At 43.9% G+C, this 12,979-nt stretch overlaps 1 protein-coding gene across 2 annotated transcripts in view; it reads left to right on the forward strand.

Moving 5' to 3' along the window:
- The window catches only part of ebf2 (EBF transcription factor 2), a 28,695-nt gene that overhangs the window by 6,867 nt on the left and 8,849 nt on the right, over positions 1 to 12,979 (forward strand). For both annotated transcript variants that reach the window (XM_031856666.1, XM_031856667.1), the window contains exon 6: positions 379 to 447. In XM_031856666.1, the coding sequence (XP_031712526.1) occupies positions 379 to 447 (69 nt within the window). The remainder of the gene's footprint in view (positions 1 to 378; positions 448 to 12,979) is intronic.

Below are 12,979 nucleotides of genomic sequence, written 5' to 3' on the forward strand. Positions count from 1 at the left end.
GTGTGTGTGTGTGTGTGTGTGTGTGTGTGTGTGTGTGTGTGTGTGTGCGTGCGCAATGAGGCTGCGTGGGGGTTGAGTTTGATTTCGAAATCAATGTGACAGATTGCCGGGCTGGCTTTTCACTTTTGAATGGTCTCTCACTGTTTGTAGGGTGTGTTGTTGTACCTTTTCTTCCTCTTTTATTCTTTTGTCTACTCCTCCCCTCCCCTCTCATGCCTCCTTTGTGTGCTCCTGGATCTTGGCCCCGACTGCGGCAGAGTAGTCTGGGCCCGTGGATGTGGATGGGCCAGACAAATAATGGCTCCTCCTGTTTAATTTGTTTTTTTTTTCCTCCACTGACTTTTTCCTCCTTTCTGTCTCTTTTAACTGCCCACTCAGCCGCTGTTGTGAGAAGAAAAGTTGTGGCAACCGAAACGAGACGCCCTCTGACCCAGTCATCATTGACAGGTAATGAGATCAAAACACGTCCCACACATGTGTCCACTGCCTTGAACAAGCACCTCTTCATACTAAATGTTCAGATTGCCCTTTCTTTGTATATATATGCACCTACACACTCACAGAGACAGAGAGAGAGAGAGATTGCGGGTTGTGGTGAGATCTCACCGAGCAGCTGTTGCATTTACACAAACCAAGTGAGAGGAGTAGCTACATAACAGAGTAGAAGCCCCAATTACAACACATTCATTTAAAAGTGGGGGCTGGATGTATGTGTACAGTGGTGTTAATGTTTGTGTGTGTATTTCAGATATAAATATTAATATTCACAACATACAAATCATTTTTTCTACCACGTCAGTTTACACTGCAGCAATGCAAGGATGTTGCGATATACAGTACAAGATATCTGTCCATGTCTGTGCCCCATGTGTGTCTTTCTCTTCAGCGTTCTGTTCTCTGTTGATCTTCAGCCTGCTGGGATTTGTTTCAGTTTGGTCACTCACTACGTTTAATGGCCGACATTGCACCTGAAACCTGCCAAAAGCGTATATTTATTTTTATCACAAGCATGTGGATCTTCCATAGCACCAGGCAGGCTCCCATATGTGGGAAATGTTCACCCTGACAGCCAGTTATCAGGCGTAAAGGCGGGTGACCCCTCAGTAATCAGCATGTGTGAGGGCCTTCACGTCCGATGGATTTTGGAGGTCTCTCGCTGTCTGCCTGGCATTAACCAGTGTGATGAATGCTCGTAAGCAGCCCGCATGTGAAATACTTTCTCTGTGATGTCATAGACGTAACCTTCATCTCCTCTCCCTCCTTTTCCCTCTCCTTCCCTCTCTCCTTCCCAGCAATCGTCTGTCTAGAAAACACTCACTTCATATACGTCAAGGACCCTTTTCTTTCCCCTCCTCAGTTCAAGCTGGCTGGCTGTTGACAGTGTGTCTCGAAGGATCTCCGCCGAAGATAGTTTTCATATAACGGAGAAAATTGGGCTGTTGTCTGTTGAATTTTCCCAGAATACTTTTGGAACAGCTGCTTTTCCCATTTACTGTAGCACATTACTCTCTCAATAACCCCCTCCGCACCCATTTTATACTTCCTCCTAACATGGATAAACCTCCTCGAAATCTGTTTGTAAGCAGCTCGGCGGCGGGCTGATGATGGTAGTGTGTTACATATCTCTTTGTAACTCCTTGTGTGTGTGTTTGAAGGCTGGTGTGAGGCTGTGAGGATTGCTTTAAATGGAATCATTGACCTACTGTACTCTCTAATCACACTGGGCATATCCCATCCTGATGGGGGCTTCTCTCTTTTGACTGGCCTGCAAAATCCTCTCCTCAGGGAGCTGCCTATTAGCAGCCAGTTAATTTCTGATAAGCCAATGGGATTTTTGCGTGGCCCTGTGCCCTTTTATCCCACTTTATGTGCACTCTCTCTTCTGACTGCATGCATATACACCACACACTGAAAAAGTCAAAAGATTGACAGATGTGTGTGCACACAGACGGATGTATATTTTCATGTGTGTGGGGATCCTAGCACGTTTATTTATGTATGTTATGGATGTATGTGCGATTGTCTATGTGGCTTTGTGACCCCTTCTTTGACCTTTTTCCCCAGTCCCTGCTTGGGTCTTAAATTATTCATGCATGTGTGTGCAGCCTGTGTGCATTTGTGCATGTGTGTGCCTGCAGTTTGTGTGTTTGTGTGTGTGTGTGTGTGTGTGAGGAGGAGACGATCTGTTTCTGTGGCTCCAGTAATCAGCCTCCTGCTCCCAGCCCCAACACCTGTTCTCCAATTAACATGCAGCGTGCTGGGGCCCACTCGCTGCTATCGCACCAGCCACTGCTTTCTACTCCTTTTCTTTCTCCTTTTCTCTTTTTTTCTCTCACTTCCAGCCCCGCGCTCCCTTCTTCCCCGCCTTGCCTCGTATCTGTACTCCTGCACACCCCTCTCGCTCTTCTCCGTTAGCTCTCACATGCTCCTACTGTGCGCTTACTTCTTTACTCCCAATTGCTTAGTTCCCCCGTCCTCTTCTTTTCCCTTCACATAGCCATCTCCTCCACCCCCCCCCGCCCTCCTCCTTCCCTTTAGCCTGTCTAATTTTGCCATAATTAGGCGGTGTCATTAGGACACCTAGCCAAGCACAAGGGAGTTTGCAATTCCCCAAACGGCCCAAACCCCCTCTTTTCTAATCTCCTTTCCATATTGTTTCAGTTTTCTCTCCCCCTTCTCCTTCTGCTGCTGCTGCACCCCCCTCTAACTCCTCTTCCCCCTAATCCTGATTTGAGTGAAAAGAGAAAGAGGAGATCACAGCTGATCCATAGGGAGGGTGAAGGGATAGATGGTGGAGGGACCGAGGGATGAAGAGGGCAAGGGCAGTCGTTGACAAAGAAATGACTCTTAAGTTGCCGATGGGAGAGAATTATCTAATACCCCGCTGCCTGCTGTGTCTAATAGTTTTACAATTGTCTCATCTTAACACTGGTGAACTGCTACACTCACAGGCCTGATGTGACTTTTCTGTTTGGAGTGTGTTATCTTTGACTGATGGACCGGCGTGTTCACTGATTGGTTTGATAATCGATCAATGGACAGATAGATTGATTGATTCCTCCGAGCTCATCACCATGAATCTTCACTAACTCGTCAAACTCATGCAGTCGATGTTTCAAAAAAATTCACTGACAACAATTTTGAAGATAAATTTATTGTGTCGGTCATTTATCAAGCAAAGAAAAGTTCCAGTTTAGCCACAAAGTAAAAATATGCTGCATTTTCTCTGTTGTTTAACCCTTTCAATAAGCAACTTGAAAACAATCAAATGAAAATATAATATATAATCACCCCGCTAATATTTATATTTCCCACCAAATCTTTTCATTACTTAGAGCATCTCTCTTCTGAAAAGTATTAACCCAGGCAGATCTGTTAATGGCGGCATTATTGCCATGCTGACCTCTGACCTCAGAGGAACTATATTGGTTCTGGGCCAAAGCTGGCCTCTGTATTTATGAGTGAACCATGGGTTTACAATGGAGACAAGCAGATGTCAGTATTAGTATGAGACTGTGCGGTTTGAATGGGAGGGGCCAGTGCTCAGTGTGAGTGTGTGCTTTTATATTTGGCTAAGAAGCTGAGATCAATAGTTGGTCATAAGGAGTGTGTGGAGGGATCCATCGAAAGGCAAGAGCCTTGTGAGATTGGGGGGTTGGAGAGGGGCTGATCAATGGCAAGCACTATCTCACTAATTGATCGTGTTTCCAAAAGGGGTCTTTTTTAACAAGCCGGCGCTCAGAGAAAAGAAGAATAATCAATAGGAATTTTCCAATGTTGTCAATATGGCTCTTCCCTCCCCTAGACTCAAAATGAACTCACAAAGACTAAACATACTTGTGCATATCAGCCTTTGATTTTTGAATACTGAACTAAAAAAACAAACCCTCCATCTGGAATGCACAAGCACCATAGATGTTCTGCTTTTTTTTTTTAAAAACTGTTAATTTTGCTTTCTGAGGTGATCTTTTTTGAACAATCATTTCTTGTCCTGGGCGAATTCAGATGCTCAGCTCCAACAGGAATCCATTATTGTTAATCTTAGGTTGTGGGTTTTATTGATCTGTTTTTTAGTCTTGCTTCTAGTTATGTGCATGTACCACAGCTTTGTTTTCAACTAGTCAGTGCAGGGTTTTGTTTTCAGTCCTAATCGGTGTGGAGTAGATAGCTTTAGTTTCCATGGCTGAATGTTTATCATTTATAATCTGCTAATTCATTTTGCTGATGTTCATTATCAAAGCTATTTTTCCTGCTATAAGACGTCCTCACATGCACACTCTGTTCTGCAGTGCAGTAAAACTGTATGTCTTTTTTTTAATAGTTCTTTACGGATTAACACTGTCTGGACGGTTTGACAATAAACTATTCAGATATCATTTGTTGGTGTATGTAAATGTCTCTGGTGTCTCAGGGAGACACCATCTGTTTCCATGCTAGTCCATCCACCTGCTTGCGTCTGCATGTCTTAAACTAATTAAAAAAACAACAGCATATGATGACGTGGGCCACGTCCCTTTCAATGGTCTTTTTCACATGCCTGTTCCTACAGCAGGACAGATAGTTTCTTCTTGTATTGCTAATGGAGGGGAACGCCGGCCTCCTCATTCTTCAGCTCCAACCAAAGAGAAAATAGAAGCTTCAAGTCTTTGGGAAAAGAACATTAAACTATCAGCCAAAGAATAAATACAGTAACATTTCTTGGACTGTGTCAGGGGTCAAATTCCTCCCCTTTCCCAGATGCATACTCATGCACTGCCGCCAAATCGCCCTGTTAGGTCATCATATATGCACTTGAGAGTTTTATGTGTGAGACAACAATATCATTTTAGAAGATTGTTTCTCATACTCCAAATACAAGATTCTTTTTTAGCTGTAAAGTGGAATTCATGCTGTAACTTTTTCTGTTGATACTGGCACTCTATACCTGTACTCCCATTATCTTCTCCAGCACATTTTCTTAAAGATGGCTTGTCTAAAAGTCGTTCTTAAGGTCCGAATCCTGAGGGGCAGTGAACCGTCCCTTCTTATAGCCAAGAAATAAAGAAAATCCAGGATTTGAGTTTCTAATTTCCCTTCTGTTTTTTAAAATATATATTCTACTCTGAAACAGGATGTTTGATGGTGCAACAAATCATCAGCAAAGAAGACTTTATGTGAGAAGTAGCTGAGAAAAAAGACGGATGTGGAGGAGGTGCTTTTTTTATTTGAGTTTCTAGCCAGAGGAAGAGCTGCAGATGATGTTGGCAAAGTTGCTGCAAACTGACATTTACAAACCCCCCTTCATTGAACTAAATGTATAAGCATTAATGGAGAAATTACTATATTGTCATTTAACGCAGTGTCAAAAACCATTACATTACCACCTATCCTATATTGAAGGATACTCCAAGTAGTGTCTTGATTTATTAAGGGAAAGCTGGCAATCCATTTTCAACATTTGTGAGCAGTCACTTTACTTCATGGTATATAAGTATTACTGTATAGCTTTAACTGTGTTGCTAACCTGGAGCTTACTAGATAGATAGATAGATAGATACTTTATTCATCCCCAGGGGGAAATTTGTATGTTACAGCAGCAAAGATATACAAATACCTTGCACATTATGTTATGTACATTATGTTATGTACATTTAATGAATATATTCCTACAAATCAGAAACACGTATCTTCTACTGTGCGATGTTATACTGGATATTATACTGACGTATGAGTTGTAAGTGACCTCAGGTGGTTGAATTCCCTCCACAGACTGATCAGATTGTAGTGTAGCTGGATTGCACTCATAGTCTGACACGTCACACTGATGCAGGTATTAATATGTGTATAAATGACCTGTGTGCCACACATACACACATACATACACAGAGACAAAGTCAGACACACTGGCACCTTCAGTCTGCTGTCACAGGTTTCTCCATGGTGGGGTAGTACTGTCCACTCCCTCCAGACCCCCTGTCAGCGAGCCCCTCAGGCAGGGGACCAGGCAGCGTGGCGACAGGGCCCTGAGGCTCCAGTGCACACCGCCTCACACAGCGGAGCGGCACACAAGCTGGACCAGTGAGCAGCTGGCACAGGACCGCGGGGATGGCTCCTCCCTTGGGGCAATGCAAGGGGGAGAATGACACAAAGACAGACAGGGAGAGACGATGCAACGTCTAGAATATCAAATCTACTGACAGGTACCGCTTCAAACAGCGAGAGTCTCACTCAGAGTTAGACTGGGGAAAACAAGTTCATCGACCTTTTGTGGGGCTCAAGCTTTCTGCGAAGTGGTCTCGTGTGAACTGGGAAGATCCTGGACTTAAATGTGCACAGGAAGTGTATAATGAGTAGTAGGTTATGAGCCGAGTTTGTGTTTGGTCACCTTTGCTCCGCTTCGGCCAGTGTTAGCTGTTGTGGCTTGAACCCTGACACGAGGAGTAGGCCTGGTTTGTTTTCTTTGAGAGAGCCTACAGAGGGGGCAGTCGGAAACAGAGAGCGGTGGAGAAATGTTTTGACAGGAAATGGGAATGGACTACCAATGGGCTAATGTGGAGGAACAGCAGGGGGACTTTTAGTGTGGGTGGGATGCAGAGGGGATAGGAGGGGGGCCAAATTAGAAGTTTTGAGTTGCAGCTCAATGGCACTGTGAAAGGCCTTGCACTCTCAGAGTAGCTGGGACAAACCCTCTCATTTGTCTGGCCACTAATAGGGTTCACCTTTGGTTGAGCAGTGTAGAGATTAAGTAGGGGCACTCAGAGGATCAGAAGGGGGCAGATTAGTGTGATTTAGAGGCACTTCAGATCGCAGGCAAGTGAGCGCTGTGTGGTTATGTGTGTGAGATTTGTATTTGTGGGTTTATTTTTCCATGTGATATTCCTGCATTTGCCATTTATTTTGTAAGGGGATCTTGTATCAGTATAATCAGGATCTCGTGTGTGTGTGTGTGTGTGTGTGTGTGTGGGTGCGGAGTCAGAGGCCAGTTAGCAGTGGTATTTAGGAACAAGGGCTGTTTTCTTTGGCTGGATGCTGCTGCTGTGGGTGGAGCTGTTTGGGTGTGTGTGTGTGTCATGGGGACCAGTCTGTAAAGTCTTAAATTTCACTAATGACTTAACAATGCCCCCTGGTGCTAGGCCGGCCCCGCTAGCCAGCTTGTTTGTTTGTTTGTCTATTTATCTAGATTCTGGACATACTTTTTTTCTCCAAGGAGTTAGATTTCTCTACAAATTCTCCACCGTTTCACTTTTTGAAAACATTTCCCAACACTAATATTTATACATCTGCAGTATTTCTTAAACACAATGTGATTAAGTATCCTTATTATGCTTGAGGCAATACTTATCCCTCCTGTGGGATACGAAAAAGGGCAAGGGTATTGTGTAGATACAGTTTTCATACAATAGAGCCACCTTTTTAGCTTCTACTTGCACTTTAAAAGCACCATGCTAACAGAAGAATATGGTACAGAGTGCACGATAGACGTATGCACTGAATTGCAGTATATAAAGTTAAAGCAAAGCAGGAATCTTTGCTGGCTCGTTTGTGTTTTGCTGGCTAAACCATTATTGCAGCAGATGTTGTGTTTTCTTCATCATGAACGAAAAGTTAAAGGAAAACAGGAACAGCAATTGCAATGTCACTATAATCTTTGGATGCATAAGCTTTGTGTGTGTGTGTGTGTGTGTGTGTGTGTGTGTGTGTGTGTGTGTGTAATGGTGCTGATGAATCTGTCAGGGCTGAGGGCAGGGGGTGATGTGACTGCTGACAGGCTCCCAGCAGGCATGCTGAGAGCCCCAACAGTCAGCGTGCCCTCCCTTCAGCCTCCCCACCACCCGGCTCCCCATTCTCCTCTCCCAGTCCTCGCCTCCACACATTTGCTGTGTATTAGCCACGGACAATAAATTACACCACCCTGGACCTCTGAGTGATTCCATTCCCATCTCTTCACACGTTCTTCTTCTCCTCCTGCAGCACCATTATCCAGCTCACCTTCTCTTGCGTCTGTCTATCTCCCTCCTTTTCTCTCATTTTGATCTGTTTTCCTCCCTCTGTCTGTCATATTCGTCCTGGCATTTCGACTCCCTCAACCCTGTCAGATTCCTCTCCCCTTTCTGTCTTTCTCTCACTTCTGTTATACTTCTCTTCCTCCGTTCTTCTATTGTGTCACGCTACACAGCGTTCCCTCCCTTACACATCCCCTCCGCTCCCCCTTTACTTTCTTACAAGCTAGTCCCTGTTGTCTAGGCTTCACAGGTTTCTCCACTGCTTCTTTCTCTCTCTCTCTCTTTCGTCCTCCTTCCTCCTATCCCCCCCCGCCTCTCTTTCTGGAAACAGATGTTGTTTGTCAGATCTTATCATTACTGGCTAATTAAGAAGACATCTCTTCTCCTTCTGTTGTTGCTTCTCTTTCCTCTCCTCTCCCTCTTGGTGGCATCAATCCGAAATTCATTGTTCTTCTCCAAGAAAGGTCCAGGTCAAACTTTGATATACATGCGCTATTGGTAAATCTACTTAGTGGCTGATTGATTGAAAGGGTATTGAGAAAGCAAGATCAGTGTTGGTGTATTGCAGATTACCTTCTGGTATGTTTGAGTTCTCTTCAGCTGTAGAGGGTGCTCCGTGTCTCCATGTGACAGTTGAGAGTATATTTTGAATGCTTGTCCCTCAGGACACCCCAAGCATGCTGGGAGAGGTGAGGCCACTGATGGGACTTCTATTCCCTGTCCTGGTTGTGAATTCATGTTCTCCAGAGTCTGAATATCTATCCATATCCATCTATTTGGCAGGCTGACTGCAGTCCCGTGTGGCCAAGCTTTGTATGCAATCTTTGCTTTTGGCTGAGCTTGAGAGACCGAAACAGTAATTCATTTTAAATTGTCGAGATGCACATTTAGCAGCTTGCGAGAGGTTATGCAGTAAAACACTTTAACGCCCAGGAGAAACCTTGTTGAAACACTCGAGTGCCTCTTGTGTACCCTTCCCATCATTCTGCTTTCCTCCCCTCAGCCCTCTTTTCCTCGCAGCTACGCCGTGCCTCAGTCAGTTTTGCGGTGGCAAGCCTGAAGGTTTTACAGCGCTACCAAGCTCTGTAAATCAGCACTAGTGGTTTAAATGTTTAGCTTTGTCACAGTTCTCAAGTTAAGAGGCGGGGTGGGCTGGGGCTGAGGTTGCAGGGGTGAAGCCAGCCTGGGAGGCAACGTAGAGGAGGCCAGGAGGGGCACAGCCAATCCAACCGGCAAAATTTATAAACTTCCCCCATGTGCTCGCTGTCTGCCTGAGACTACCTGTATATATAGTGAAGCTATTTCAGCTGCGTTTACTGATATACAAACAATACTTTTTCCAATTCTTTACTTGAAGGAATTTAATGTTTTCTACAAAATACTTTTGCAAACTTCTAAACTTCTGAAATGCTGAATTTTGTCTACACACAAGCGGCCAGACAATAACTTTGCCTGAATAAAATACAAATTATTATCTAAATTAGTAATTATTTGAATGGGCAAACAAGACTATGATTCTGATGTGGCTTTTGGTTCCAACCTTTACAGTTTTCGATACTAAGGGATGCAGTCGGTACCAAAGAGTGATGCTCAACCCTTCTGATCAGTGAAGTGGTATTTCTCCAGTGGTGGAAAGTAACTAAGTATATTTGGGGGTATTTTGGCAGTATATAGCTCAGTCCGTGGGGACTTGTCTTGGGAACCAATTCCCAGTATGGACCAAGTATAGTGTGGACTGGCAGCTGGAGCGATGCCAGTTCGCCTCCTGGACACCCTCAGGGATCAATAAAGTATGTCTGCCTCAACCACTGGGCTTTGAGATACTTTACTTGAGTATTCCCATTTTATTCAAATCAAATACTTTTATAAATTGTACATTTTACTCCACTGCATTTATATTGCAGGTGTAGTTACTGGTTACTTTGATTATTCAGCCATTCAGCTGCACGATGAGTACCTCTCTCCACCACTGCATTGTACTTGGCTGTTTTGAGGTGCATGTCAGCGAGTACAGATGGTGTATAAAGATATTCAGGATACTGATGTCACTAAGAGGCTATTAGACATTTAGTCATTTGCTAATAGGTCAGTGGATACAAGTTCCAACTGGGACACAATCTTTGTAAAATCAGGAAAGCTACAGCTGTTTTATTGATGACTCGATATGTGTTTTACACGCTGTCACAAAAAGGGAGAAAACACTAGCATGGAGTCTGTTTGGCTGTGAGATGTTTGCTGGTGAAAGGCGAGTGAAGCTGATGCCACAGATATCCTTGTATGTTTTAGGAGGAGAATGAGGGGGGTTGGACTGGGAGGCTGGTGTGAAAGGTCCTGTGGTGGTATGCGACAGAGGGGGTATCAGTTCGTGGAGGGTTCTCTGTGCCCCATTAGCAGTGTCAAAGGTCATGTGCCCCGGGTGTTAACCCTGGTGACCAGTCTAGCTTCCAGTCTGCCAGGGGACCCAGGTCCAGGGGTATTTATTACTATCCCTCCCCCACCCCCTCCATCCCCCAAACACAGCTCTCCCAATGGAGGAAAACAAAACACCTCCATTCCTCCCCCCCCAGCCTTTCCTCTGCCTGGGTATATGTACTAATTGGATGCATATCCATATACTGATGCGTGATGACCCTGGTCTGGTTTGTCCAAATCCTAGCACATAGCCATGAGCTGCAGCATGTTTTTGACCCATTACTTTACAATTAAATATCAGCTTGCATGTACAAAAATATGACTTAAGGCATAAATAAATAATAAATAAGGCATCCTTTTTGCTAATGTGTATATTTTTCCACGATCGATTGTGCACACATGGTTGCTTGCCGTCGCTATTTGTCTTTGTGTATTATCCTGTGAAAACACGCATGAATGTGTGTGGTTTGTACAGCCAGTGTGTGAAAATATGCATGCATACGCGTACGTATCTGGGCCTGCTGTATGAGTTAGTGTTCTCTGTGTGTGAGTGTGGCAGAGGAAGGCCCTCAGCATGTCAGTATGTTTTAATGCTTCACATCTGGTTTCCTAATTTTCCTCCCACCCTCCCTGCCCTCCCCTTAGCTCCTCTCCACTGCGATGTCAGGACACTGTTTTGTTTTTTCAGTGTTGAGGGGGTGGGGGGACGTGGGGATGTCTGATGAGTGATGGCCCTGCATACAGGACATCAACATTCTCCCTCTCTTTCTCTGTCTTTGCCTACCCTCTTCTCCACCTTTCTGTTCCTCTATTGCTCCACTATCTCTGCTTATTTCTTACAATCAATACCTATTGAGCTTTATGGAGGGGGTCGGATTTTCATGGATGAAGAAAATGAAGAGGAGCAGCACTTTTCTGCTATCTCTACCTCTTATCTTTGCCGATATGTCTGAGCAGCAGGGCGTCCATATGTGCTGAGCAAAAATCATGACAATCTCCTCCTCATTATGTTCCTTAAAGTTTCCCCTCCTATATTTTTGTATTCAAGCATAAATGTGTCATCTTTTGTGCAGTAACCCCAGAAATGGCAGAAATCCCAGAAGAGAAGACAAGCAGCGAAAGTTTTCTAGCTGTGGTGCTAACTAACTTGAACTCTGCGTTAAAGTCTTGTGCATCACATGCTTCAAGAACCGCTGCTACCAGTAAACCTTCATTTACAATGAGCACACAGGGCGATGTGTTTTATGTCTATGTGAAAAGGCAGTTTATGTCAACAGTGATTAGTACTGATGAACACATATGAAAAATTTTGTTAGGGTTCCTGGGCTGCCTAGGTGCTCGTTGCATGATTAAGGCCATATGTAAAGCCCAATGTGTAACACTTATGTGTAACAGATGCCGCGATGGACTGAGAAATGTGAAACTGAGAGTCCACACTGAGGGGTGAGATATTTGCAAAAACTGCTTTTCTGCTGGTGTTTTTAGCGTGGTGACTTGCTGGTTGGTCGTTGAACTAGCTTTAGTAAAGCATGTTGTCAACGTTAGGATGGCCGGCTCACGCTGGGAGGCCTGTGTTTAGTCTTGGGAACTGAAGCAGATGCAGACAAAAGGGATTGGAGGCCTTGACAGAGATGCAGAAGTGAAGACAGAAAAGAAAAAGCAGACTCCGTGTGGTGCCACAGTGGAAAATGATCCCAAGGTTTAAGACTTGGGTCTATGTTTTGTTTGTGTTTCCTGTCTTAAGTGTGTCTGTAGAGGGTAGATGTTGTGGAAGATAAAACTTGGTCTCCATCGCTTGCCACAGTGAAGTCTGTGAAATTCAATTACCTCTTAAATTTGTCATCGAACTAAAATAATGAGGAGTTTGCGCTTATCAAGCTTCGATATTTCGTCATATTTGTAAGTAATCTAATGTCACAGGAAGATATTTTTTAGCTTACAGTCTGTTCAGATTTATTATTAGCAGCGGTTAAAATACACATAATTACAGATATATATGGCAGTTTAAAAATTGTAACATGTTTCCAATTAGCTTTATTTGCACTATGTTACTCACTTAACAGTATTTTAAACAAACAAAATCACCATTTTACTCTTGCTTTATGAAACAGAATATTCTGTGAATGTAAAGAACAAGGCACACATTAAAAATAAACACGCTTAAGCTAGGGGAGTTCTTTGAAAACAGCCTTTCTCTGCAATTTTCCTGTGACATGAAGATCACCTCCAATTCTTTGCATGTTCTCCTTATCTCTTCCCTCTGGATGGGGAGGTGTGTGGGTGTATTACATTACCAAAACAAAAACAAACAACAGCAATATTAAACTTTTGCAACCACAATAGAGGAGGGGATAAAAAACAGAGGGTCCTCGACTTCTTATTAATTATGCAAGATTAGTCTAATTATAATTCAGCAAATGAATGTGTGGCAGAAGGTGCGAGGCGACGGGGCTGGGAGATTTGCATGTTAAGTGGGCAGAGGGAAGCGGCTAATGCATGCTAATATATGCGTCAATGTCTCGCTTTAATTTCAGCATTTGCAGCTGTGTGCGTCCGAACTGAGGGGGGTGAAAAGTTGACTCAAT

Source organism: Anarrhichthys ocellatus, unplaced genomic scaffold, assembly GCF_004355925.1.
Source record: "Anarrhichthys ocellatus isolate YVR2014 unplaced genomic scaffold, GSC_Weel_1.0 scaffold17, whole genome shotgun sequence".
In the NCBI taxonomy this organism is placed as follows: domain Eukaryota; kingdom Metazoa; phylum Chordata; class Actinopteri; order Perciformes; family Anarhichadidae; genus Anarrhichthys; species Anarrhichthys ocellatus.